We start from the raw sequence: 23,762 nt of genomic DNA on the forward strand, positions 1-23,762 counted from the left end.
CCAAAGGCAGTCTTCATCCGAAGAAGGCAATGTGTATATGTTGGGATTGGAAGGGAGTCCCATATGAGCTCCTTCCGGAAACCCAAATGATTAGTTCTACCTGAAAGCAGCACTTCACAAAAAGCATCCAGAATTAGTCAACACAAAATGTGTAATCTTTCATCAGGATAATGCAAGATGACATGTTTCTTTACTGACCAGGCAAAAACTGTTACAGCTTGGTGGGGAAGTTCTGATTCATCTGCCACATTCACCAGATATTGCACCTTTGGAGTTTAATTTATTTTGGTCTTCACAAAATTCTCTTAACGGAAAAAATTTCAGTTCCCTGGAAGACTTCAAAAGGCACCTGGAATCGTCCTTTGTGCAAAAAGATAAAAAGTTGTGGGAAGATGGAATTATGAAGTTGCCTGAAAGATGGCACAATGTAGTGGAACAAAACTGTTAATATGTCGTTCACCAGAGTTACTGATGAAAATGAAAAATGTGTTTTTTATATTTACTTAAAAACCAAACAAACTCTTTGGCCAACCCAATAGTAATATTTGGAACTGCTACAACCCAAGTGTCCACCAGCTAATCAATGGGTGAACAAAATGTTGAACAAAATGTATTTTGTCTCATACAACAAACTATTATTCACCCTTAAAACAGTGAACTACTGATACATGATACAAAATGAATGAACCTTGAAAATGTTATAGTGAATGAGAGAGACCAGACACAGAAAGGCTCATATTGGATGGTTGGTTCTGTTTATATGAAATGTCCAGAGTAAGTAGATCTATGGAGACAGAAATTCAGAAAGGGTATGATTGGTAGGGCCTAGCCAGTGAGACATGGGGAGTGACTGCGTATGGGTTCATAGATTTCTTTTTGCCATGATGGAAGTATTCTGCAATTAGGTAGTGGTGTGGTTGCACAGCATTGTGAATATACTAAAAATCACTGAATTGTATGTTTGAAAATGGTGTATTTTATTTTATGTGAATTATATCAGTTAAAAATGCTGGAACAAAAATGAAAAGGCATACAAAGTATATTGATTCTCAGTGGGGCATGGAGGGAGAAAAACAGAAGGTATTAGAATATGAGGCTTTGATCAAATAAAAAATGACCCTTTGGCCTCTAGAGTGTCCAGTATGTCCCTACCCTTAATTTGATAATGTTTATCAAAATAACTGCTTTTATTGATGAAGATATGTGTCATATCCCTTAAAATATGTTGGGTTGGGGAAGTAAAAATTAAGAATCATCAATAGATTGGAAAGCGGCAAGACTGTTTAGGCAAGAAAGCTGTTTAGGAGATTACATTGTGATAGTACTGGCTAGACAGGATGAGGTTGTAGTGGGGGGGGGAGCTGAAAGAAGTATATTAGAAAGATAACAATGGATGGTACACAGTGGCTGGTTAGTTAATGGGAGTTGAATAGAGTGAAAAAGGAGGAGTCAAAATGAATTCTATCAAACTAGGGAACATAGGAGAAGAGGGGCATGTTTTAGGGAAAATATGCTTTTAGGTAGAACTTTTGAGTTGCCTATAGGAAATCTTGGCAGATATGTACAGTGAGTGAGTTGGTCATGTAAGTCTGCAGCCCAAGGGAGAAGCCAGATTTGGGAATATTGATTAAGAAAACCTAAACTAAAATATGTACCTATCTAAAGTAGCTAATAGCTGAAAACAGTTGAAACAGTGGCTGTGGATGAGATTGCCCAGGGAAAGTAAAATAGTAGGAGACAAGAACGTGTTTGAAGACAGAGCTCTAAGGTAATACACCAGTGTTTTAAAGGTAGGCAGAGGAAGAGGAGTCGGTAAAATGTATGAAAAAGGATGGTCTTGGAGAGACAGTAGGGGAACCAGAAAAGCAGTGATAGAGAGACCTAAGATAGAAGTGGTCAGCAGGTCAAATGCAGCAGAAGTAAAGATAACTCATTGAATTTAACTGTAAGGAAATCATTCTGGCTTTATTCTAGAAGTGGTAGTGGGAGTTTAGTATCCAGAGCCTTATCTTAGGGCAGTCTATCCTTTCTGTTTTATATCTTTAAACCACCTATCCTCAAATTGTTTTATTTTGTCCTAATTATAAAAACAGTGTGTGCTCCTAGAAAAATGTTGATTTGGAGAGCCAGTGAGGTCACCAGAAACCTTACTACCCATAGTTGTATACTCTACCATAACCTAAATGAAACAAAAACAAAACAAAACAACTTGCAGGTGGGACCTGTGTTTATAACTTTTTCTTTTTCCCTTTGGTTTGATAATAGATCACAAACATCTTTTTCTATAATTAGGTATAGAGCCACATCATCATTTATAATGAGATAGTCATTTTCTAGGTCTGCTATGATAAAATACTAAAAACCTGGTAACAGAAAACAAACTGAAATGTATTTTCTTACAGTTCTGGAGACTAGAAGTCCAAAATCAGTGCAGGCACGGGCTTGCTCTCTCTGAAGGCTCTAGAGAGGATCCCTCGTTGCCTCTTCCTGGCTTCGGGTGGCTCCCAGTAATCCTCTGTACTCCTTGGCTTGGCTGCATCACCCAGTTTCTGCCTCTGTCTTTACATGGTCTTCCTCATATGTGAGTCTGTAACTGAATCTCAAGCTGTCTTCTCTCATAGAAAGACACTAATCATTGACTTTAGAACCTACCATAATCTAGTATGAACTCAACTTGGTTGTATCTCCAAAGACCCTATTTCAAAATAAGGTGACATAAGTCTGTGCACATGAATTTTGGGGGGACACTATTCAACTCATTACAGGTCATAACCCATTTTATAGTTGTGCCTTAATTTATATAGCTCATGCCTCATTGCTTGACATTTAGATTGCAATTTTTCATTGTTATGAACATAATGGGGGCAGGGATTAATGCACATAGTAGAATCTATGTGATCCAGTTGGGTACCTTTCAGTACTCTCTTGCCCCAGTGGACACATGAGATGAATATATTTTTCAAGGGCTTAGGACCCATAGGAATGGAAATTTGGGTTGCCATTGGATAAACCACTAAGATCTGCTGAGGTGGAACTGAGGATGAATGCAATTTGGAAGAGCAGAGGAGGGAGGACAGAGTGCTATTTATGCTTCTCAGAAAAACAGCAGCTGTAGTTTGTTCCAGTAAAGCTTCCTCTTTTATGATTCCCGTCAAGAACAGAAGCCTCTGAGAATCATGGAGAAGCTCCCTCCTGTCCTCATGTGAAGTAATTACGGAATGCAAGAATGGGCTTCAGTGGCTGTGAAAATGTACTGTTCAGATAATTGCCTTACTTTCTTCACTGTATTGCCTTTGCATTTTTGTCAAAAATGAGTAGTATAAATAAGTATGGATCCATAATTACTTTTTAAGTTACAAAAGTAATTCATATTAAAACCTTAGTACAGAAAAGAAAAATGTAAAAATTTCCCCACAAATTCTTGTATTCTTTTTATAAATTTAAAAAGGTATCTTGTATATCTTGTATTTCTTTTCTTACCAGCACATACAGACTTCCTTAGTTTTTTTAATAGCTGCACATTATTCCCATACTTATATAGGTTATTATCAGAGTCTTGTTATTTCAAAGAATTCTGCAGTTTATTCTTACTTAGTTTTTCCACTTTTGTGAAAATATGTGTAAGATAAATTCCTAGAAGTATAATGACTGACACTTACTGAAAACCTATCAAGAACCAGATATTTTATACTTACTTACTGGTTTTATCTTTTTAGCTATCCTTTGAAAAGGATATTATATCTGTTTCATAGATGAAAATACAGAGGCTCTGAAATAGTCACTTGCTGAAGGCAATCAGTTTAAATAGTGGAGCTGAACCTGTCCAAGCCTTTCCTACTTGTCACTACGTGACTAAGTCTCAGGAGCACAGTGAGAATTATTTTGCAGGGCGCTTGTTAGAATGAAATGTATTTAAGGTTTATGCATTGCCCTTACATTACTGCACAGTTTTACTCTGTAGAAAAGATTTCAGGTCACATTTTAAGTTTCATACTTGCACACAGTGTTACTAATATGCTTTAATACAAAGGGCAAACTTGTTAAAGAAGATAATATAAAAAACTATTATGTCCATGTATTCTGAGCACTGTTGCTTTGTGATTTGGAATTATATTTTTAACTTTTGACATTCCACTTCATTTGGGAAAGTTAAAAAATGATTTTATTATTATTATTTTTTAAGGTTTTATTTATTTATTTTTAGAGAGGGAAGGGAGGGAGATAGAGAGAGAGAGAGAAACATCAATGTGCGGTTGCTGGGGGTTATGGCCTGCAACCCAGGCATGTACCCTGGCTGGGAATCGAACCTGGGACACTTTGGTTCCCAGCCCGCACTCAATCCACTGAGCTACGCCAGCCAGGGCTTGATTTTATTGTTTAAAAAATAAACCCAGTCTCTTTAAATGTTGATTATCTTGTATATCTGAAAAAAACTTTGCTTATAGGTATTTATTACCAAAACGGAATTAATTTTCATTTTCTTGACTTTCTGAGAAAAATGTGTGCCTTCTCTAAATCGGAAAACCCAGTGTTTTGAAACTGTTAGGCTGTTTTTGAGCTAAGAATGCTTCTTTGGTGAAAATAGAAAAGTCCCCAAATTATAATTTTTTAATGGGAACTTGGAAATATGAATTAATGGTAGAACTGTGTTGCTCAAAAGCACCAAATTTAAGATAAACCACATTTCTGGTAATGTTCTTGTCGGAATTTAGGAAATTTTTATAAATAGAAATCTGGGCATACTTGTGGAGATTTAAATGCTGTGCTGATATAGTTTAGTATTTTTAAAGACTCAAAATATAGGATAAGAAAACTAATTTTAAGTACTTGATATGTCTGTGACTATGATATTAACTTGACAGATTGTTCATAGAGGCTTTTCACCACTGAGAGTAGATTGGTACCCATAGGTGTATTTTCTGCACTATGATTGCTCTGTTATGTGAATTTTAACTTTTTTTCTCAGAAGATAAGAGGCATTAGTCTTTTCTTGTTGAGCTTATACTGTCTTCTTGGAATTAAAATTTAGCTACAGAATTTCCTTTCTTATTCATTTAAGAACAGTTTAATTTATTGTTTTAAATATACTTTATTGATTATATTATCACAGTTGTCCCGGTTTTTCCTTCTTTATCCTCCTCCACCCGATACTGCCCCCATTCCCTCTGGCAATCCCCCCACTTAGTTCATGTCCATGGGTCATGTATATAAGTTCTTTGGCTATTCCATTTCCTATACTGTCTTTTTTTAAAAAATTATTTTGTTGTTCAGTGACAGTTGTCTGCATTTTTCCCCCACCACTCCACCCTACCCCAGCCAAACCCGCCTGCTTCTCTTGCTTCCACCTTCCCCCTTGGTTTTGTCCATGTATCCTTTACAGTAGTTCCTGAAAACCCTTCCCCCATTGCCCCCCCTCCTCCCCGCTATTGTTAGATTGTTCTTAATTTCAGTGTCTCTGGTTATATTTTGTTTGCTTTTTTCTTTTGTTGATTATGTTCCAGTTAAAGGTGAGATCATATGGTATTTGTCCCTCACCACCTGGCTTATTTCACTTAGCACAATGCTCTCCAGATCCATCCATGCTGTTGGAAAGGGTAGGAGCTCCTTTTTTCTGCTACGTAGTATTCCATTGTGAGAACAGTTTATTTTTTTAAAAATTGAAATCTTGACTATTCAGTAAGTTTCTCTATGATTTTTAGGGCATAATATTAGAGTTTTTAAAAAAACACATAGCACTACATATAGAGAAGGAGGTTGTCAATTCATGGAATTTGGCTACAATTAAAAATAAAATTTATTAAAATGAAATTATAAAAGGCTTTCATTATATTTGTTTTACTTTGCATTTAGTAGCACTTTCCATAACAAATTTCAAGATTACTACCACCTTCTGAGTGTATAATAAGCTATCTTTAATGATTTTTACTTGGATTTAGGTTAACGTGTAGATTTGGCAGACATTTATTGCAGACTTGATGTGTGTTGGGCACTCTGCTGGGTTTTGCAGATGAGACATTCCTTTGCCTTAAAGGAAGTTATTAACCAAAACATAGTAAGTACATTATTTTAAAAGATCCTGGTTCCATAAGAGGGGCACCTAAATTAGACTGAGGGATTTAAGGGTTTGTGTGGGATTGTGATTATTAAACTTAGTTTGGAAGAGTAAGTAGTAAGTAGTTGATGGGGAAAAGGATGGTCATGGAAGCAAGAGAGAGTATATTTTAGTAAATTTTAGGTACTTGATCATAGTTGTCATATGCTAAGGAGAGTTTTTCAGAAGTTACCTGCCTAAAGAGAGGTAGACAGAGCCCAAATCATGAAAAATCTTATATGCACAGCTAAGGAATAGAGATTTTTATTTTGGGAATCCATCTAAAATGACCCACTTGGAGAATCTTTATATTACAGAATGATTCTGGCAGTGGTGTTGAGGATTGTTTAGAACCTGTAAAAAAGAAATACATTTTAAATTGTGACTGAGTATGCACATGTGTTTGCATATGCACAACTGGAATGAAACACTATAGGAAACAGCACTGTATTAATTATCTGTTGTATAAAAACGTTACCTCAAAACTTAATGGATTAAAAAAAATCACAGTTTTGATGAAGAACATAAGTGAGTGATTTTGGCTCAAGGTATTTCATGAGGTTGCAGTCAGGCTGTCTCCTGAGTCTGCAGTCATCTGGTTGCTTGACTGGGGTTGGAGGACACTTTTCCAAGCTGTCTTGCATGGCTCTTGGCCTGAGGCCTCAGTTCCTCATTGTGTGGCTCACTCTGTAAGGCAGCTTAAATATCCTTACAATATGGCAGCTAAGTCCTCCAAGTGAATGATCCAAGAGAATGACCAAGACAGAAGGCCCATTGTCTTTTGTGAGGTAGCGTTGGAAATGATACATCATCAGGAGCTAATCACTAAGTCTAGTCAATATTCAAAGAGAGAGGAATTTTGCTTCCTCTCTTAAGGGAGTATCAAAGAATTAATGGAGATACCTTAAAACTACCATGAATACTTGTCAAGAGAGTGAGTCCTCCATGCTCTGTTCTTTCCTGCGTGCCTTGCTGGGTATGCTAAGACTGCAAGGCCCTGACTGCTCTCAACCTGGGCTGTTCTCAGGGTTGTGTTTGCAGCAGGCTACCTTGGTGAATGAGGTAATGTCTCCCATTGGGTGAGACAGGCTTACTTACTGCTTATTATAAAATTGGTGGATACCCTAAGCTCATTGTTCCTTAACTGTGATGAAAACCCACTCCATATGTAGCACCTACCTGGGTCACTCTATGTCACCTTATGGGACCTGGGCGTAATAGGGAGCCAGTGCAGACTTGATGGTTATACTGCTTTCTGTGGTGTGAGTAATAAAGTTCTTTATCTCTGAGCCAAGAGCCTTGTGTTCTGTTTCATAGGCAGAGGGAGAAGGTTTGAAACAACTACCACAACAGATAGAAAGGGACTAACAAAATATTGGATAGAAAGCTGAGAGACTTAAGGACTCTGGGGACAACATAGTGGGCTCAAACTGAACAGCTGCATGATTTCCTCCAGTATTGATCAGGGTTCGAGGTGTATCATCAGTGAAGGTGTTTGTGTGTGTGTGTGTTTTGCGGGGGATTAATCATGGGCAAGGGAGTTTGGAATGTGAAATTATTTTTCAAACTTTTGTGATATAATTTATATACAATAAACTGAATATATTTAAAATATGTAGCTTGATGAGCCAATGTCAAAATGTGAAACATTGTCATCACCCCGAAAGTTTCCTCCTATCCCTTGTGATTCACTGCTCCCCTTATCTCCATCTCCAGTTTCAAACTGATTTGCTGTCACAATAGATTAGATCTAGAATTTTATATCAGTGGAGTCATACAGAATAACTTTTGTCTTTTTATATATATATTTTATTTATTTAATCTTAGAGACAGGGATGGGAAGGAGAAAGAGAGGGAGAGAAACATCAATGTGTGGTTGCCTCTTACACGCCCCACACTGGGGACCTAGCCCACAACTAGGGCATTCGACCTGACTGGGAATCGAACCGGTGACCTTTTGGTTCGCAGCCTGCACTCAATCCACTGAGCTACACTAGCCAGGGCTCTGTTTTGTCTTTTTTTCAAAATTCTTTTTTTGTCATCTGTTCAAAATGGAAGAATTATTTTGTGGTTGTGTTTCTGGCATATTGTTAAAAGAAATTTATTTTTTTAAACACTGTCTTCCCTGAAGCTCATGAGATTAAAGAGCCAGTTTGAGGGCTTTAGAACAGAGCTAGTGAATTTTCTCCTCTTGTTGTATAAAGGAATATAGTTCCAATAATGATAAAGACTCTACATGCAAATGCCATTTTGGATCTGCAGGTGACTTGAACATTAGATTGCCCCTGCTAATATTGAAAACTTGGTGTGAGTTTTTGTTATTGAGTCTTAGCCTATTCAGAGTGATTTAGTTACTTGACTATATGAAAATTTAGTTCTTCACAAAGCACACAGGAATTTTTAAATTGAATGTGGCAGCTTCAAGTTATGATATGGTGGCTGAGACTGAATTATTACTCCTTATTTTGTTGGTTTTACTTATTTCTTTTGTACACCATCTTTTAAAAATATCCTTTAAAAATTCAATTACAGTTGACATTCAATATTATATTAACTTCAAGTGTGCAGTATAGTGGTTAGACATTTATATAACTTACTAAGTGATCCCCAACTTTCTCTATAATAGAAGATAGATGTGATGGTTTGAGCTTTACACCTGGGAAACCTGATAAAGTTTAGGTTTAGAACTAGATTAGTGGGACACCCTGCCTTAAAACTGGGGACATATTGCCTTCAATATCCTGTGGACTTTTGAGATGTTAACATCAGTTAACAACATATGGTGGTGGTTAAGCATAGTAGTAAAGAGCCTCCAGGGCTCTGGAATTAGGTGCTCTAATTCAAATCTAATTCAAACCCTATACTTAAGAGTTATGTGACTTTCAATAAGTCACTTAACAATATAGGCCTTACTTTCTTCATCTGTAAAATGGACATAATAACAGTACCTGTATTATAGGGGCTTATAAATAGTAATCTTACAAAATTCTTAGCACAGTGCCTGGCATATGGTAAACACTCACTAAATAAATGTTAGCCTTTGTTATCATTCCAGAGATTCTAGATAACAAATGGCTCTTATTTTAAGCAATATTCAGATTACTTATGAAAAAAAAGCTTTGCATCTTTCTTTGATCTTGAAATAGAATTCAGTCAAACAGTAATATGTAGATCATATTACTTGTCACCTACCTAACAGTCCACATTTACCATGAAAAGGAATTTTTACTTCGTGAGCTAGGTTGTTAGCCCTGGAAAGGAATTTACTAACATTACTAACATTAGAATGTTGCAGTTTCTGAACTTGGTATAATTTTGCTGTTTCTAATGAAACCTTAAAAGTTTGGGTTCTATTTCCTTTTCTGCTTATTGTTACCCTAGTGCTATCTTTACTGGATCACTTATGTATTAGTTTGGCCAAAAAGTTGGTTTAGTTTTTTCTATAAAATAAAGACACATTTTTCATTTTCACCAATAAGTTTATTGATTTAGATATTTTGACTATGTCAGCTATCTATTGCGTGGTATAGTGTTGATTGTTCTCAATTAATGTCTTGATTTGATCACTGTCAACTTGAAAATGACCATAGAACATGCCAGTGAGAAATCTCCAGCAAAGGTGGTGAGAAACCACCTTTGACATATTCGATCAGTCACAGCACCTTCCCCATATACAGGGCAAGTTTTTTTGGTTTCAGTTGCGTTTTTAACCTTTGTTGAAATAATAAAGCATAATATGCCAAAAATGTTGCATATATTCTCTCATCTTCAATATTAAAATGGCTACATAAAAATTCACCAATTTTGATGTTTTATTTAAACTCATGCTGATATGATATGACAGCTGTCACAATGTAGTCTAACAAAATTGTTTTGAATGAAGTTGAAGAAGACAACTAAGTGCTACTAGGGCCCTCTTATGGAAAAAGCCAAATGAACTTTTTGACCAACCCAGTAGAATTGAGACTGCCATTGGATTCATAGGAGTATTTCTGAAGATCTTTAACCTGTGTTTTAAAAATCGTCACCTGAGCTGGGGGTGGGGAGGGAGAGAGAGAAAGAGAGAGCATCAATGTGAGAACAACATGGGTCGGTTGCCTCTCGTATGTGCTCCAACTGGGGATTGAATCTACAACCTAGATATGTGCCCTAACTGGAAATCGAACGCTCAGCCTTTTGGTGTATGGGACCAACTGAACCACCTGGCCAGGACAGACCCTTTAAAATCTGATTAGGATATATAGACCATGTGATTTACTTGGATAGCATTTTCACTAAAGGAATACTTATAAGATTGATTCTAGCTCTGGCTGGTGTACGTAGCTCAGTGGATTGAGCACGGGCTGCAAACCAAAGCATCGCAGGTTTGATTCCCAGTCAGGACACATGCCTGGGTTGCGGGCCAGGTCCCCAGTGGGGGCCACGTGAGAGGCAACCACACATTGATGTTTCTCTCTCTCTCTTTCTCCCTTCCTTCCTGTCTCTAAAAATAAATAAATAAAATATTAAAAAAAAAAAAGAAAAAAGATCAATTCTACACAACAGTGGGTTTTTGGAAAGTATTATTTAATATGCTGAAATCTTGTTATTTTGACCTAAGTCAGTTCTTTGATAGAATAATAGTAGAAATCACAGTTCTAGTTTAGATCTGTATTGATTTATCTTTGAGAGAAATGTGGCAAGTAGGATAGCTGTGATACATGTTTTTAAATTTTGTTTTAATTATGTTTGTAGAATACAAATATATTTTCCTTTGTTAAAAATTAAAGCTTTATTATAGTATGAGTATAAAGATTTATAAGTGAAGCCAATGCCTCCACAGACATTCTCCCTACCCCTTAACTTTCCCTTACAATGTAAGTTCCCTTCCCATCTAATGATCTCTGTTTCAAATTTGTCATTTCTCATGTAGGAATTCTTTTTTTTTTTAAAGATTTTATTTATTTATTTTTAGACAGGGGAAGGGATGGAGAAAGAGAGGGAGAGAAATATCAATATGTGGTTGCCTCTCATGTGCCCCCTCCTGGGGACCTGGCCTGCAATCTAGGCATGTGCCCTGACTGGGAATCGAACTGGTAACCCTTTGGCTTGCAGGCTGGTGCTTGATCCACTGAGCCACAGCAGCCAGGGCCCATGTAGGAATTCTTTATATATTTTGTTTACAGATCTATTATACACATGTTAGATACATTTTTTTACCTAGTTTTTGGTTTTCCTTTTAATTTTGCTTATAGTGTTTTTTTGTATAATATTTTATCATTTTGACATAATTAGATGTATTGAATTCATTTTTTTTAATAGTTTTGCTTTTTGTTTCTTATTTAAGAAGCCCTACTTTAATTCAGGTTCATAAGACAGTATCCTGAGATTTATTTTAACATTTTTAGTAGTTTTTAAATTTATATTTTTAATGTACATAGAATTTATTTCTGTGTATTTTGTGACGTAGGGATGTGATTTATTTTTTACAAGGGTACCAGTTGTTCAGACCCCATTATTGAATAATTTGTCCTTCATTGTTTTGAATTTGAAATGTTACTTTTAGCATATACTGAACTCACATACATAATTTAGACTATTCCTGGGCCAGTACTATACATTTTTAGTTTCTATAGCTTTAAAAGGCTGTAAGTCCTTATGATAAATTCTGGGGGTCAGGATTTTTGGAGTCCAGATTTTTTCCCAGTAGTACCCAGTGGGCAGTATCCTGTAATCCTACACATTGTTTTCTCAGTGAAGTGTAAGACTAATCACACTAAGTGAGATTCATATTACAGTAAGTGACCTGAAGTCAGGTCAGGTTTTGCTGCTAAGTGAATTAAAAAAAGAAAAGTTTATTTTCAGATATTCTTGGATTTTTGAATGGCAAATAAAGGATTGTGGACCTGCAATTTATCTTTCTAGGCAGGGGATATATTCCTTTGTTCTTTCATTCCAGGTTGTTTTGGTTATTCTTGTACCTTTACTTTTCTATTTGAATTTTAGGGTCAACTTAGGTGAAGAGTCCTGGAGAGATTTTCATTGGGATTTGAAGTAGTTGGGGAAGAACCAATACCTTTACAGTGTTGTCTTCTCATCCATGAACATGGATGGATGTCTTTCCTTTTGTTCAGGTGTTCTTTCAGTAAAGTTTTGTAATTTTTAAAAAAGATTTTATTTATTTATTTTTAGACAGGGGGAAAAGTAGGGAGAAAGAGAGGGAGAGAAATATCAATGTGTGGTTGCTTCTCATGCATCCCCTGCTGAGGACCTGGCCCACAACCTAGGCATGTTCCCTGACTGGGAATTGAACCAGTGACCCTTTAGTTCACATGCCAGCACTCAATCCACTGAACCACACCAGCTATGGCAGTGTTTTGTAATTTTTTTCAACAATGCTTACGTATTATTGTTAGATTTATATTGAAGTGTTTTTATGGTTATTGTGAATGGATTTTTTTAAAAATTGTATTTTCTAATTATTATTGATGTGTAGGAGAGTGTTACTACTTATATGTTCATCTTGTATCTAACAAATTTGTTGAGTTTTATTATTAGTTCTAATAATTTTTCATTCGATAGTCTTGGGTTTTCCAGGTAGAAAGTCAGGTATTCAAACAGTTTTATCTTTTCCTTGTCAATCACTTTTTCTTTTTCTTGCAGGATATGGTTTCATTATTCAGTTTTGGACATGTGAAATATGTTCAAAGAATGAACATATTTTTAGAATGATGTTTTCTGTAAAACATCAGTACATATGAAATGTACTGTACAGTACATTTATAATTTATTTCATAAATTGTACTGTACACAGATTTTGAATGCATGAGTAAATAAAGGGTAGAAGGGAGATCTTCCTCAGTGGGGGTAATGAAAAGTTTCTTGGAAGAGAAATGGTTATTACTGGAGGATTTACTGTGTGATCTTTTCATTACAGATATGGTGTAAGATATTTCTTGAAGACTGGACAGCTGAGGACCTGTTATTTCTGATTAGCCTTAAGCAGACTTACAGCCATAGAGAAACCTCACGGAGTTCCATACCTTTCCTGGGACCTAAATTCATCTTGTAATCATGTATGGAAGTGCTCGCTCAGTTGGGAAGGTGGAACCAAGCAACCAGAGCCCTGGGCGTTCACCTAGGCTTCCACGTTCCCCTCGCTTGGGTCATCGTCGTACCAATAGTACAGGAGGGAGTTCTGGAAGCAGTGTTGGAGGTGGCAGTGGGAAAACCCTTTCAATGGAGAATATCCAATCCTTAAATGCTGCCTATGCCACCTCTGGCCCAATGTACTTAAGTGACCATGAAAATGTGGGTTCAGAAACACCTAAAAGCACCATGACACTTGGCCGTTCTGGGGGACGTCTGCCGTATGGTGTTAGGATGACTGCTATGGGCAGTAGTCCCAATATAGCTAGCAGTGGGGTTGCTAGTGACACCATAGCATTTGGAGAGCATCATCTCCCTCCTGTGAGTATGGCATCTACTGTTCCTCACTCTCTTCGTCAGGCGAGAGATAACACAATCATGGATCTGCAGACACAGCTAAAGGAAGTATTAAGGGAAAACGACCTCTTGCGGAAAGATGTGGAAGTAAAGGAGAGCAAATTAAGTTCTTCGATGAATAGTATCAAGACCTTCTGGAGCCCAGAGTTGAAGAAAGAACGAGCCCTCAGAAAAGATGAAGCTTCCAAAATCACTATCTGGAAGGAACACTATAGAGTTGTGCAGGAGGAAAACCAGGTTAGTTTTACATGTATGTTTACCTTTACTCTCTGAATTCATGTATGTAAGTGAATGGAGCCATTCTTTTTTTCTTTCTTAGGTTTTTCCTTTCTTGGTTCAGTTTTCTTCCTGTTGATTATTTAATTTAAAATGTTCTGTCCTCTGTTTCTTGGTCTTTTTCAGATTTGGTCCTGTGCCTTTATTTATTTATTTATTTATTTACTTTTTGCAGTCTCTTCCTGACAACAATGAGGAGCTGTTCTTTCTGTGGACATTCATGATAGTTTAACTTCAGGATGCTTATGTAACTTTTTTTGTTTTTAGTTCTTTCACAAACTTAAGGTGGAAGAAAGGCAACTTGGTGTGATTAGTTGCTTCTAGGAAATAAATGAGATAACCAAGCATTATAATTCTGGACTTTGCAGTTCAAGAGCTAAGTGCTGTCTTGTTAGATATAAGAAACACTCATTTGTTATTTTTCTGCCCTGTTTCAGGTTATAATTGATGTTTTGGCCATAGACATGTTACATTCAGTAACATATAAGTACAAAGTTGTGGAAAAATCATATTTAAGCTGCAACAATTAAAACCTTAATCATGCCTTATGTTTAAAATACTTTTTGAACTTTCCTTAAACTTTTAAGTTTGAATTATTTGCCTTCTTAAAAAAATTCTCCTATATTATTAAGGGAGAATTTTAAAGTTGCTACCTCATTGTTGGTATTAGTCTTTATTTTTGGGTTAGATTAATAAAAGCTGTGAAGAAAGTAATAAACTTACTTCGGATCTGGCAAGATGGAGGAATAGGTGGACGCACCGTACCTCCTCGCACAACCAAGATTAGAACAACAATAAATTACAGTCAGCATAACACACAGAACTGATAGAGGATCTGAATGGAAGTCGGACAGCCAAGAAGTTGAAGTAGACCCGTACATCCAGACTGGTAGGAGACGACTAGCCGAGCGGGCGCAGGGCTGGCGCGGGTCGGCGGCGCGCGGAGGTCGGGGAAAGTTTGGCGCAAAATCGGCGCGACAGCCATCCGGGGCGCAAGAACGCAGTGGGGACCCCTGAGTATGCAAGCTGCGGCTGCCGGACCCTGTCTGGCAGCGATTGTGGACCAGGGCAGAGCTTGCAGCCCAGGAGCCCGGGGAAAGGTCTGGGCCCAGGAGAACTGAACTGCCGCCATTGATTCCCTCCCATCCCTGCTCTCGCCCCCGCCCCGACTGGGGCGCCCAGCCCCGGTGAACACCTAAGGCTCCGCCCCCCACCATAACAAGAGCGACCAGACCGGGGAAAAAAAAATAGGAGACACAGGGAAAGACATAAGACTTGTGTGCAACAGAGCAGATCAGTCCCCCAGGACTCATCCTTTTGAGCAACCAAGAAATAGCCAATCTATCAGATGCACAGTTCAAAACGCTGGTGATCAGAAGGCTCACAGAATTGGTTGATTTTGGGCACAATTTAGATGAAAGGATGCAGGTTACCATAAAAGAGATGCAGGAAGATACGCGGAGGAGAGCCAATAGAGACAGGAAGGAATCTGAGTCTCAAAAGAATACAGTGGACCAGAAGGAAGATAGAATCAATCAAGCAGGAAAGCATGATGAAATAAGAATTCAAAAAATCGAGGAGAGCCTTGGGAGCATCCAGGACACCTTTAAACGTTCCAACATTCGAATTACAGGGGTACTGGAAGGGGAGGAGCAACAAGTGGAAAAGTTATTTGAACAAATAATAAAGGAGAACTTCCCCAATCTGGCAAAGGGAACAGTCTTCCAAGAAATCCAAGAAGCTCAGAGAGCCCCCAAAGAAGTTGGACCCAAGAAGAAACACACCAAGGCACATCATAATTACATTAGCCAAGGTAAAAAATGAAGGAGAGAATCCTAGAAGCAGCAAGAGATAAGGGGACAGTAACCTACAAAGGAGTTCCCATCAGACTGTCAGCTGATTTCTCCAAAGAGACCTTTCAGGCAAGAAGGGGCTGGGAAGAAATATTCCAAGTCATGAAAGACAAGGACCTACATCCCAGATTGCTCTATCCAGCAAAGCTCTCATTTAGAATGGAAGGGCAGATAAAGTGCTTCTCAGATAAGGTCAAGTTAAAGGAGTTCATCATCACCAAGCCCTTATTTTATGAAATGCTAAAGGGACTTATCTAAGAAAAGAAGATAAAGAAAAGACATGTATAGTAAAAGGACAGCAAAGTCACAATTATTAACAACCACACCTAAAGCAAAACCAAAAGAAACTAAGTAAACAACTAGAACAGGAACAGAACCACAGAAATGGAGGGCACATGGAGGGCTAGCAGCAGGGGGGTAGGAGGAGGGGAGCGGGGGAAAGGGTATAGAGAATAAGTAGCATAGAATGTAGGTTGAAAATAGATAGGGGGAGGGCAAGAGTAGTATGGGAAAGGTAGAAGCTAAAGAACTTGTAAGTATGACACATGGACATGAACTAAAGGGGGGGAACGTGGGTGGGAGAGGGGGTACAGGGTGGAGGGGAGGGAAGGGGGGAAATGGGACAACTGTAATAGCATAATCAATAAAATATATTAAAAAAAACTTACTTCGATTTCTGCAGTGTTCATGAATGATGCTAAGTAAAGAAGGAATTACAAATGATGTCTGTCTCTGATGAAGTAAATCTAATTTAAGATTACTGTTGATTGTTTTGCTATTCTATTACTAATACTCAGCTCAGGCATTCAGATCTACTGCTTTGGTTTCTGGAAGAAGATATCACATTAGATTGTTTTGTGTGTTAAAGCCCCAGATTTACTTTTGGCCCAGTGCTTCTCATCTTTTTTCCTGCCATAGTATACCTCAGGGCTGTGGCAGGCTCCTATACATGATTATTATCTGTGACAGTGACCTTCAGTAGAAGGAATGTGTGTATGGTAAAAAGGTGTTTAAAATCTTAGGTATGTTTAGTTATAAAAAGCTACCCAGGTGATTTTGGTGTCTCCTCACCTTGAGAATCACTGATGCTCAAGATAAAATACTCAGATGATATATGACAACAGAATGAAGAAATACCTTTTCTTCAGTTAAAATTTAAGTTACAGACAGTAAAGTACGATGTGAAAAGTTCATCATTTTTAAATATAAAAGAATGGTACAGTCTGTAAGTTCTTCTAGTTTGGTGTTGAATTGTAAACATCAAGAGAGGAGCAATGAGTTTGCTTAATTTAGTCTTGTGGTACAGTATCAATGTAGTTTAGGTCTTAGAAACTGGGGTGGATATTAGGTTCCTTTAGAGACTGATAAATTTGGAGTATGTACTGGTGCAGTATCAGTGCTCAAATATGAGGTACTTTATTTAGACAATGAAGCACTGTAGTGCATCATACTTAAGTATTGTCCAATCTCAAATGTATCATTAACATAAAAATCAGTTTATTTCCATTGACCCAAAAAGTGGCTGGGCTGTAACTTGTAAATATTGTGTAAAAATTATATATGAATACTTTTCCTTTAAAAGTTCTACCTTGTAGGAATAGATTATGTGTGTGTATAAATGTAAATATAGTGTATATATGTGCGTATATATGCGTGTATATAAATACATCTCTATTTATACATAAATAACTAAAAGTATATTTTGGTACAAGTTGAATTGAGTTTACTGGTTTTATCACTGAATTAGCTAGCCTCCAATGTACCTTTGTAATGATGCCGAAAATACGTCTATCACCAAAGATAGCTTTAATTATGAAGCAACTTGGAAATGTCCATTTTAGCAAGGAAAAAAATTATTGGCATACTTCTCTATTTTCAGAAAATTAAGGCAGTTAATTAATGCCTATACTTTAAAAGCCGTGTGGGTAAAAAGCAATGACAATTTCCTTCCTAATTATCAAGCTACATTCAAAGATGAAATATTTGAATCTTCTGAAAAGACTAGTAGGGACTCAGCCCTTCAGCCTAGTGGAAATGAAGCAGCCCATAGGACTATGATGCCAAAAAAACCATATGTGCTAAAGGAGGGTGAACACTGCCTTATCTAGATTCCACCCCTTGCCCTAATTAAACACCAGGGCTGGCAGGAATATATTCTTCCTGCATTCACTATAATTATCACACAATCCTAAAATTGTATATCTTTGGTCCAAAAAATGAAGGGTGCAATTCAAAGTAAATTGAAATGCTGCAATGAGATATAGAGAATTGAGAACCCTAATTAATAGATTATGGTGAGCCAGCAGTGGGCCCAATTAAACTCTGCATTCATTATACCCTCCGTGGCCCTCAAGATCAGACATTTTCCACTTTACAAAGGAGATTGGTTTAATAGAATTTACAATAATTAAACAAATTTTCCCATTCCAGTTTGAGACTTGGGTTTTAGATGCATTCTAAATGTTTGTTCTGCTTGGACAACAGAGATCTTGGTCTGGAATCCTATCAAATGTCAAACTACATTTGTTAGAATTGCCTAATAAGTATACTTCATTACTGTGGAGTCCTTTTAGACGAGTGTTGTTTTTTTTTTTTTTTAAGATTTTATTTATTTATTTTTAGAGAGAGGGGAAGGGAAGGAGAAAGAGAGGGAGTGGAACATCATTGTGTGGTTGCCTCTTGCACACCCCCTACTGGGGACCTGGCCTACCACCCAGGCATGTGCCCTGACTGGGAACCGAACTGGCAACCCTTTGGTTTGCAGGCCCGCACTCAATCCACTGAGCTACACCAGCCAGGGCAAGACAAGTGTTTCTAAAATAAATACCAACTGTTTTTATTTCTCATACTGTTTTTGTTACTGAACTTTCAAATATTAGTGGTTGGGGAGATGGTACAATATATATTTTAACAGAAAAGGCCTTTTCTCTTTTTTAAAATTGACCATGAGGAAGGCTTTAGTATGTTTGCTTGATGAAGAATAAAAATCTAGCTATGAGCTTGCTTGAATGGCAAAACTAATAAGGCTTTGGATGATTTATATTTTTTATTTTATTCTAAGCAACATCTAACAAGATACTGTCATACTTCTTTTATTACTATTACTATGCCTTATAATATTTTTATATGTTGAGTTTAGTTGGAAGCTTATTTTAAAAATAGTTATTTTAAAGTAGTTTCATTGGAATTCTGTGCAGTCATAATATATTTTGTTTAATATTATAATGTGGCAAGTGATTTTAATGTTTTGTGTATTTTTTTGTCCTTGGAATCTGATTTTATTCAGGATTCATTTTTTTTGATTCTGGTTTTATTTATTTAAGGATCAAGAGAACTTCAAGGTCAGAAATACAGAAAGATAAACTGACCCTGTGTGAAATTTTAATTTACCATTTGTTCTCACTATTTGGACGCAAGTGACTATTAATATTTTTATAATTTTAGGTTGTGCCTAGATTTGTCACATGATAAAAGCCATTATTATTTGAATTTAAGCTTTTTCATGAAGTTGCTAATTGTGCTGTGGTCATTGAAAGTCTGGACTTAAAATCTGGGGTCTATGTCTTAGACTATTTGTTTAACTTTTCTATTTGCTAATTCTGATTTAACATAAAAATGAATTATGAATGGTTATTTAGAGTATTGTGGATAAATCAGTAGCCCAGTTTATTTTCCAGATAGTTTTGTTATTTTTTAGAGTTCTATGACCTGAGAAAATTAAATCAGATGTAAAGTGATGCAGACACCGGCCAGCAGTGTCTGTGGCGTTGTGGCTGGACGAGACATGAGAGAAATTCACATGGACTACCTAGTCCTGTGGAGGAAAAGGGATGGCATGGCCACTCTCTCAAGAGGAGAGCGTTTCGCGCCTCTGCCTAGACAGGTTTTTATTAGTTTTTTTTGGTAGGAATACAGCTACAGCTTATCAATCATTGTCTGGCAGTAAGGATCAAACAATAGACAGCATACAAAGAACTGTTAGGGCTCATTCTGAGTCAGGGTCTATCACCTAAAAAGCTACAAAACTTAAGGGACCAAACTCATTTCCTGCCAGGCCTTTATCATCTAATTAAGAGCATTCTTAGCAAAGCAGGTTTCACAGGATTTTACATAGCCTTTCTCAGGCCTGATTACCCGGGGAGCCCATCCTTTCCAGCACAGGGCTGCACTACCCTTTGTCATAGTTTCAGGCTTAAGCCAGCCAGAGGAGACAAAGCAGCTGAGAGATTAGGAGACTTCTTGCAGGCAGAATGAGGACACAGGCTTTGTTAAAGCTGAGGGGCGAGGATCGATCACCCTCTTTCTCCACAGCCCCCCAAGTCCTTCCCTGGGGCCTCCATGTGATCATGCCTGTCTTAGGCCATTCTTCCCTTGGGGAATCTTACCCGTCATTGGCTAACTGATCAAGCAATGGGGCCCAGTTATGGAAAGAGGAGCAGAAGCGGTGCTCCTGCCAGGGAGATAAGCTTTGTCTCCTTAGTGGCTTCTGGTCCAATGTCGCTCACTCAGCCTTAGCCATGGAGGGTTACAGCTCTTGAAACCAGGCAGGGCGGTTCCCAACAATAAAGTATATATATGTTTTTTGGAGGGAGTTAACAGTCACTTTCAGAAGCAATATTTGTATATGTGTGACTTACAGAAATTTAAGTTAACCTGTCCATTGGATCCTGTCATGTACACAGCTATAGAGGTGGTTTTGGAAAATGACTTCTGGTAGACTTGGTAAGCTTGCTTATCTGAAATGTAGTGCAGTACTGTGAAAATGGTTCAGTGAGTTTAATTGAAAATGTGCAAATATCTGAGAAGGCTTACTTGTGAGGAAATAAGAATTTTCCAGAGGAGTGTAGTCTTTTTTTTTTTGCCTCTACTGTCTTGCATTTCACAGTGCAATCTAGTGTGTGATTTCATACCAGTGAAGTAGAATTGTTTTTAGGAATTTGCTAGTTCACAGTAACTTTGCAGGTAGCAGCTTAATTAAATTCGTTTGGAAACCTACACTTCATCCTCCTGGGCAAAAGAAACAAGAATATGAACTTAGTTTTTAGTTATACTGATATTGGTCAAGGGCAGTTGTAGTTCCATTTTACTTATTAAGATCATACTGCTTTGGAATTTGACATATTACAGGTGCTTTATCTGCCCAGACGAGTATTTGAGGGGACTAGAAACCATGCTTTATAACAAATGGTTGAGGGAAGTAAAGAAGACAAAATGTGTGACATTTTAGTTATACTCTGTGTATTTGATGGGCAACCATGTAGAAGGAAGTTTTTTCTCTTTTTGGTGTTTTCTTTGGCAGGCCGACACTGGAAAAAGAAGTGCAAATATTAGGGGTTTAGGTTTTTGCTGTGTGGAGGAGTGTATTTTCTCACAAAACCGTATCCATTTGATGGAAGAGTCAGTTCACAAAATAATCGTTGGCCACTACTAGGGTCAGTTACTGGGAGGCCAGATTGCCTCTGACAACTGTCTCAGAGGCTCTGAGTCTCTCAGTTCTTCAGAATGCCTGAAGTGACATGGGGTAAAGTGGTACTTCATAGAGAACCATTTACAATTTCTCACTATCCTTCCCACTCCTTTTTATCCCTCCATCCCTTGCTTCCTCCATCCCTTGCTCCCTCTCTCCCTCTTCCCCTTTGTGAAACGTTACTAAGATACAATTCAATTTACCCTTTAAAAGTATGTAATATTTTTTCCAAAGATTTAATTAATTTATTTTTAGAGTGAGAAAAAGGGAGAAAGAACGAGAGGGGGAGAAACATTGATCAGTTGCCTGTCTTGCACACAACCCAGGCATGTGCCCTGACTGGGAATCGAACTGGCAACCTTTCTGTTGGAGCTCAATCTACTGATCCACATGAGCCAGGGTGTAATATTTTTATTAATCTGACTTATTTAAAGAAGAATTTTGAATGACATAACAATAGGTACTGTTTAGGAGTAGTTTATATTGCTGTCCACAGAGTGGATTAAATGACGGAAGGCAAGGAAAGCAAATGATTTTGTTGTAGAATGTCTGGATTAGTTTGGGTAATAGGAATGGAGAAGGTACACATGCATGAGGTATTTTCAAAGAAATATATGGATATAGATTATGATGGCAAGAGAGAAGACTACAGTGAATCATGGGGACATGTTTTTACCATTGATTAAAAATGGATAGAGGTTAGAAAGTAGATTTGGATTTACGAATAAGAAATGTTGAATTTAGTTTTAGTGATTTGAGTAGAAAATTTTCATAAGCTTTTTGAAATAAGAGACTAATGACTGTGATCTTATGTATATGTACAGGGATGTTATTCTATGTATTCTTGTTAATGTTGGAAATGTACTGATCTGATTAACTTAGTAAAACCAGCTAGATGTCTCTGCTTGTGGGAGTAAGGAGTAGAGAGGAAGCGAGAAGCCATTAAATGAAGTGGTATGTTTTATATGTATTTCCTTACCCAGCAATTACTGTGTTTTGGTCTTCTATCTTTGTTGTGGTATTTTTCTTTGAAGGCAAATAACTTGTGATTCACTCAAGAACTTTTCAGTTTTTGAAAGTTACTATTCATTAAAAATGGTCAATAATGGTTTATATTCCTGTGATAGATGAACTTCTGGTAACATGTCCTTTATTTTATTTTAGTTAAGAGCAAGTCCTTGAGGCTCATGTACCTATGAATGAGAAATTTTGGAGTAAATTTTTTAAAATATTTGCAGAAAAAGTACATTCAGCAAGGAAATGCTTAACTTTGTATTGAAAATATTAGGTTTTCCTTTGTGGACAAGATTAGAAGTGTTTTTATGAACTATGTGTATTTTTCTCATTTTCTGTGCTGCCATGTGCTTTTCTAAAAATACTCATTTTTCTTTCTGGAGTTGGAAAGTTAGCCTTTAACATAGATGTGTTCCTTTTATCTTTCCATATTATTAGCAATAATGGTTACTGAAACTTCCTCCCTTTGCCGGTGTGGTTCAGTGGATTGAGTGCTGACCTGAAAACCAAAGGATCACCTGTTCGATTCCCAGTCGGGGCACATGCCTGGGTTGCAGGGCAGGTCCCCAAAAGAGGGCACACGAGAGGCAACCACACATGTTGATGTTTCTTTCTCTCTCTTTCTCCCTCCTTCCCCTCGCTCTAAAAATAAATAAAAAATATGTAAAACAAACAAAAACCTACCTCCTTTTGTCTTTGTTTTGACAGTCTTTTCTACCTAATAGGTTCATGGCAAGTTCTGTTACATTTTGAGAATTGGTGAAGAATACTGAGCTGAAGTGGCACATGTCCAGCGTCATTTCATCTGTGGAGACTTTGTAGATTGAAAAAAAGATCAGCCTTGACATGCACACTGTATACCATCACTTAAGACTAGTTGTTGGCTTAAATACTTGCAGAGTGTGATATACAGGGAGCTATTTTGCTTTGAAATCATCCTTGTATAACTTGTTCTGGTGTTGGATAAGCCCTCAGCATTTTTATGGTCCCCTTCAGCAGTAATTATCAAACTTTTGGGCTTCAGGACACCTGTACATTTAAAAAAATTATCAAGGAGTCTGAAGCAGCTTTGTTTATGTAGGCTTTACCTATCAATATTTGCCACATTAGAGAATAAAATAGAAATTAAAAAAATTAATATATTTAAGAATAAACCCACTAAAGGTAAACATAAATAACATTTTTAATGAAAAATCATTTTGCATGTCTCTTTAATGTCTGGCTTAATAGAAAATAGCAAAATCTCATGTCCCCTTCTGTTGTGTTGGCCAAAAAGTTTGTTTGTTTTTTTCCCATAAGATGGCTCTGGTAGTGTGTCTTTAACTTCATTTGAAACAATTTTGTTAGATTGTATTCTGACAGCTGTCACATCAGCATGCATTTAAAAAACGTTATCAAAATTGGTGAATTTTTAAAGTATATTTTATTGATTATGCTGTTACAGTTATCCCATCTTCTTCTCCCATTTATTGCCCGTGCCTTGTACCACCATTCCCTCCAGCATTCCCCGCCCCACCTTAGTTCATGCCCATCAGTCATACCTATAAGTTCTTTGGCTTCTCCATTTCCTATCCTA

General features: G+C 37.2%; 1 protein-coding gene across 10 annotated transcripts in view; it reads left to right on the forward strand.

Moving 5' to 3' along the window:
* The window catches only part of ERC1 (ELKS/RAB6-interacting/CAST family member 1), a 564,233-nt gene that overhangs the window by 25,623 nt on the left and 514,848 nt on the right, over positions 1-23,762 (forward strand). For all 10 annotated transcript variants that reach the window (XM_045830450.1, XM_045830453.1, XM_045830452.1 and 7 more), the window contains one exon: positions 13,008-13,813. In XM_045830450.1, coding sequence (XP_045686406.1) covers positions 13,145-13,813 — 669 coding nt within the window. In that variant the 5' untranslated portion in view covers positions 13,008-13,144. The remainder of the gene's footprint in view (positions 1-13,007; positions 13,814-23,762) is intronic.

The sequence above is a fragment of the Phyllostomus hastatus genome, unplaced genomic scaffold, assembly GCF_019186645.2.
Source record: "Phyllostomus hastatus isolate PE091 unplaced genomic scaffold, TTU_PhHast_1.1 phas_contig_152, whole genome shotgun sequence".
In the NCBI taxonomy this organism is placed as follows: domain Eukaryota; kingdom Metazoa; phylum Chordata; class Mammalia; order Chiroptera; family Phyllostomidae; genus Phyllostomus; species Phyllostomus hastatus.